Consider the following 5,993-nt stretch of genomic DNA (forward strand, 5'->3'; position numbering starts at 1 on the left):
ATTTGATTTAAAATTAACTAAAATTTACTAATCAGATCTAAACGATTCTTCCTCTAATGTTCCTAAAAAGATTTTAGAACTGAAATACGCTTTTTTAAATGTTGTTACATATATGTTCGCATGTTTTGGACGTGAAATGTCGATTGTGCCCCTATGTTTTAATTCAAGTAAAATCGTTAGATAGGCATGCAACTAGGTTTTAAATATTTGCCTATGATTACACATGAGCTAATATGCATGCATAAGACTTTCGTTGATTGTTGAACAGGTAAATGAATAGTTAATTGTATGTGAAAATATTGTGTTGTGTTCTAGGTCACTTCGGTGACTAATGTGTCATGCCGGATTCGAGTTGGATTGTCCCAGTCGGGTTTGGGGCACCACACTATTTCATTTTCATTTCAAGCACTTAAGCATATATACACATCTATTCATTCAACTTGCCATTTCTTCAATACTCAACATTTAGCATGTCTAATAACATATTCAAGTTTAAAATCATCAACTAAACCACATCAAACATTAGTTAATGCATACACCATTTGGTACATACCAACTTTTCAACAACTCAATATTTGCCACAAATATCAAACACACAAAATGATCAAGATAGTGATCACTTTCTTAAAATCTAATCCCTATATACATGGCACAATCCCAAAACTCAAGTGATAAAAAAACTACCGATTTGATGATAAGATAGTGTGAACTTCAAAATGATCAAGCTTGACGTGTTCTGCAAGGTGACGATCTACACGAAAAAGGGAAAATAAACTAGGTAAGCATATAGAATGCTTAGCAAGTTCATAGGCATTGAACAAAAGTTTACCTTAACTTTCACTTAAACACAATAAGTTACTAAACTTGGCATAGTTGGCTAGATATAACAAGCCACATATCAATAAGGTGAGTTTTAACTTTTAAATAAAACATAAAATATCATATTGGCATAAAAAAGTGACTATTATTACAGAAATTTCATAATTTATCAACCATACAGAAATTTCTGTAAATAAATTGTTGGCTTTTTTTTTCAAAAAAACAAAATAGTGACTGATGTTAACCATATATAAAATTTATATAAGTTAAAACCAGTCAAATTAAAATTGCTAGAAAACAAACAAAGAATAATCTTACACCAATTGAGAACAACTTGGTATACTTAGGTCAAAGGGTTGAGCCATCGGAGGGGCAAAATAAAACAGCTTAATCTTTAATTAAGGAGAAGTACCAGCTTATAATATGCCGTGTTAATATATTAATTTGGTGATAGAAAATTTTGGGAAAAGAAAATATTACTAACAAATATACACTAAGAAGATTACCATATAAATATAAATATAGGGAATAAATTATATTAAGATAATCTTAAAAAGTATAGTTTTTAGATACCAATAAAATAGTACTACATCATTAAATTTTAAAGAGAACAAAGTATTATTATATACTCATTTATATCAAATATCTTCTTTTACAAATTTTAATTAATATTCCTTTTTCATAAGTTAATTTTTTTTTAATTTTTGTGCAACCAATTTTAAAAAAATAATAAATTTTGTGAACTTTTTTCATGTTATTGACATATAATTTTGGTAATTTTTTCCCTAAACCCAGAATCTCGAACCTTGAACTTGAACCTTGAACCTTAAACTTTGAACCCCAAATCCTGAAGTTTAGGGTTTGGGATTTAAGGTTTAGAATTCAGGTTTGAATTTTAAGTTTTGGGTTCAAGGTTCAATATTCAAGATTCAATATTCAAGTTCAAGGTTTAAAAGTTTGGGATTTAAGGTTCAGGTTTAAGGTTTAAGGGCTCACAGTTATGGGTTATGAGTTTGGAATTTAAGGTTTGGTTTTAAGGTTCAAGGGTTCGAGGTTTGAGTTTATGGTATGGAGTTCTATATTTTAGGTTCAGGGTAAAAAAATTATCAAAATTATGTGTTAATAATATGAAATTTTTTTAAAATGTCATTAAATAATTGGAAAGGCAATATGAATAATAGGGTGAAAATGGTCTATAAAATAAATTTTTTATGGATGACTTTATAATATTATTTTGTCTTTAAATTTTAATGATGTGGTAAAATTTATTTTGATGACGTGGTAAAATTTTATTGGTACCTACAAACCTTAATTTTCAGGATCATTCTTATTTAAGTTATTCTCATAAATATAAGATGATTTATTTTATTTAACATATAAATATGTAGACCATGGAGATATTCAGAAATTTTGGGGATGAAGCTCCATAAACCATCTGCCATTACTAGAATTACGAAATTCAGATGATTGTTAATCCAAATACATCGCTAACTTAGAGGATGAGGTTTAAGCTGACTTATTCTACATTAGTTCCATTAGCAGCATCCATAATTTGTATTCAATGTTTCCTCCATCTTCTTTCTCTCAATTTCGTCCTCTATTCTTTACTCTTTCATATGCACTCACGCTGCACAACTCTGAAACAATTCCTTCATAGAAAACCGAGTGTTACAAACAGTTTCCATTACAGTTCCCAAATATCATTTAAGATTAAACAACTAATAGCTAAGATAATTAATCGTTTATCTCTGAGGTGGAGGGGTTGAAGATATGAAGTTGTCATGGAAAGTAGTAGCCTTCATGTTGTTTCTGTTTCATTCAACAAATCATATTTCTTTAGCCCAACAACAAGGTAATGATGAGGCTGATGATGAGGCAGAAAAGCAACCTACGATTCCCAAAGGGCAAGAACATTGTAAAGGGATATTTATTTGGTACAATTTCATCTCTAGAACAAAAGAGTTTCCCCGTTTGAAGAATACAATAGCCCAATCATGGGCATTCAAGTCCAGAGTGACCATATTGAACATGGGAACCAGTGAGTTGCAGGCTTGGAAGATTTTCATTGGGTTTCAATACAAGGAGATATTAGTTTCAGCAAAAGGAGCAGTTTTAACGAGTGGTGTGGATTTCCCAGCTCCTGTTGGCAATGGAACATACCTCTCCGGATATCCTCAAACCGATCTCGAAACTTCCATCGACACCGCTAATGAGTTGGACAAAATTCAGGTGAAAGTTGAACTCAGAGGCACACAGTTCGGACTGAAGCCACCTGGGAATCCAATGCCTAAAACAATAAAACTTGCAAATGATGGATACAAATGCCCTTCACCGACTCGTCGTAGTGAGTACTTAAAACCCTTTTTTTTTTTCTTATATACTTTCATTTTGATTTCCTAACCATAACAATGTTGTTCATCCACAGAAGCCTCAATGTACGTATGTTGTGTGAAGGACCCAAAGTTAAAAGCTAATAAAACTACAAAAACAAAGTTCTTGCCACGACAAAAAGGAGACCTTTTGATTTCGTATGATGTTAGTCAAGCCTACAAAAACAACTACCTTGCTCAGGTAACAATTGAGAACCGTCACCCTTTGGGACGTCTGGACCATTGGAACTTGACTTGGGAATGGATGAGAGGGGAATTTATAAACTCACTCAAAGGTGCTTATGTTCGAAAAGTTGATATTTCAGGCTGTTTAAATGGTAAAGTTGGGGAATACTACGGAGATATGGATTTTTCTAAAGTATTGAACTGCGAGAAAAAACCCATCCTTTTTGACTTGCCGCCGGAGAAAGCCGATGACGCCCAGATGGGGAAAATACCATTTTGTTGCAGAAATGGCACCCTTTTGCCAGAAACCATGGATTCAACCAAATCAAAGTCAGCTTTCGTAATAGAAGTCTTCAAAATTCCACCTGATTTGAACAGAACAACCATATACCCTCCCCACAAGTGGAAAATTGTGGGGGATCTTAATCCAGATTATAGATGTGGGGCACCTATCAGAGTGGAACCTGCTCAGTCCCCCGATCCCACTGGAGTTGAGGCAGTAAAATATGCAATCGCTAGCTGGCAAATTGTTTGCAACATCTCACGGCCAACCAAAGACAATTCTAGATGTTGTGTTACGTTCTCTGCTTACTACAATAAGTCAGCTATTCCTTGCGACACTTGTGCCTGTGGATGTGAAGATACAGCGAAATGCAATCCGAACAAACCGGCAATGCTTCTTCCTCCCGAGGCCCTTCTCGTTCCATTCGAAAATAGATCGGTGAAAGCCAAAGCCTGGGCGCAGATTCAACATTTTAAAGTCCCGAAGCCATTGCCTTGTGGTGACAACTGTGGGGTCAGCATAAATTGGCACGTCTCCTCGGACTACAAACAAGGATGGGCGGCTCGGCTTACCCTTTTCAATTGGAAAAGTATCAACTTCGAAAACTGGTTCACTGCGGTTCAGTTCAAGAAAGCTGGTTCTGGGTACGAAAGGATGTTCTCTTTCAATGCAACATTATTGAAAGAACTCAACAATACCATCTTCATCCAAGGCATAGAAGGGATGAATTATTTGATTGGAAAGAAGAACGGTTCAGACCCAGAAAATGATCCCGATGTACCCGGAAAACAACAATCTGTTGTTACCTTTAAAAAGAGCGGAAAGACATGGCCCGATATTGCTAAAGGAGATGGATTTCCAACAAAGGTCCTTTTCAATGGTGAAGAATGTGCACTTCCTTCACGTATTCCAGTTTCAACTGGAATCCGATTCAGTGTTAGTTTGTCGTTACTTTTTCTTTGCAAATTTGTGAGCTTCTTGTTGATACAATGTCTCAACTGAGGATTGAGGCTTAATACTCTTTAATGGACGACCTGAAATTGGGTCTTGATCTTGCGAGTCATATTGTGCCCATTTTCTTTTTGTTTAAACATTTTGGGCCCATGCTCATTTTCAGTAGGATAACAGACAGAAGCCCCAAACAACCTTTCTGGCCCAATTTACTATGTTCAAATGGTAAACATCTTTTTGAGGTGAAACAAAGATATGGTTTAAACTTTAAACTTTAGAGTATTTTTTGAATTTTATAATTTTTCTCAGTTCTTTTATGTCATCTTATTACTTAAAAAATTAATTAAAAACTAAAAATTCTATCACAGGTGTATACATGTGAAAATCGCATATTTAGAATACAAATATATGTTTAAAAATAACATATAATAAAGAATAAAATGTATGGTTTAAAACTAATTAATAATAACACGTGAAATGTGTACGATATTAAAATTTTAAAAACAGATTAAATTATATATCATTGTGTTTTCATCAATCTTGAGTCGGCGTTTGGTATTATGTTTGATGGTCAATATGTTTTTTCAATTATTTTATTTGAAGATGGGATAAATCTCAAAACTATACATGAACCATGGTTTAATTTGCAATTGTATACATAAACTTTGATTTTGTGTAATTTTATACATGAAAGTTTGATTTGATCCAATTCTTGTAAATTATTAACACAACTATTGATATAACAATATTTTATGTTTATATATTGCGTACATAAATAATTATATTTATCTAATATAAAAATAAATTTATGTATTTCTTTCTTTAAATGTGTATAATTAAATCAAAATTAAAGTTTCAAGTATGCATTTGAACCATGATTAGACTTTCATGTGTATAGTTGCACCAAATTAAAGTTTATGTATACAATTGCACATTAAATCAAAGTTCATGTATAATTTTGAGATTTATTCTTTTGAAGATTTATAAAAGTATGAAAAGAGGAAAATACCCTTATAATAATATTAATTACCCTTTAAAGTAAGCGTATCTTAGTAATTTTACAGTTGAGTTGATATTAAGTTGACTCGTGAGACCAACTTAGTCAATCACTTTATAAATAGTATAGATATACAAATATATAACAAATTTATATAATAGATATACTTATTAAAGTTTCATTTTAACATTAAAAATTGCTTTAATTTAATGAATAATATTTGGTATACTGCCTATGAAGTTTTTAAACTCTACAAATAAGGTAAGGGGTTGACAAATGTTGTATAGGAATATAGTAAAATATTAAAAAATATATATATGTACAATATATATATAAAAACACGAGTTTAGAAAAACTTTTGAATCGATGAAAATACTTTTTGTTCTAT

General features: G+C 32.1%; 1 protein-coding gene across 1 annotated transcript; it reads left to right on the top strand.

Moving 5' to 3' along the window:
• Positions 1–2,290: 2,290 nt before the first annotated feature.
• Positions 2,291–4,720, top strand: LOC107901933 (COBRA-like protein 10). Its single transcript, XM_016828117.2, has 2 exons — positions 2,291–3,163; positions 3,245–4,720. Exons 1-2 carry the CDS (start codon positions 2,590–2,592, stop codon positions 4,657–4,659), a joined length of 1,989 nt encoding a protein of 662 aa, XP_016683606.2. The 5' UTR covers positions 2,291–2,589; the 3' UTR covers positions 4,660–4,720.
• Positions 4,721–5,993: the final 1,273 nt, after the last annotated feature.

The sequence above is a fragment of the Gossypium hirsutum genome, chromosome D06 (assembly GCF_007990345.1).
Source record: "Gossypium hirsutum isolate 1008001.06 chromosome D06, Gossypium_hirsutum_v2.1, whole genome shotgun sequence".
NCBI classification, from domain to species: Eukaryota; Viridiplantae; Streptophyta; class Magnoliopsida; order Malvales; family Malvaceae; genus Gossypium; species Gossypium hirsutum.

What these genes read in the sequence shown, in the direction of transcription:
- LOC107901933 (XM_016828117.2), top strand. Translation starts at nt 2,590, where the DNA reads ATGAAGTTGTCATGGAAAGTAGTAGCCTTCATGTTGTTTCTGTTTCAT. An exon ending in CCCTTCACCGACTCGTCGTA is followed by an intron (nt 3,164 to 3,244) that starts GTGAGTACTTAA and finishes GTTCATCCACAG; the next exon opens with AAGCCTCAATGTACGTATGT.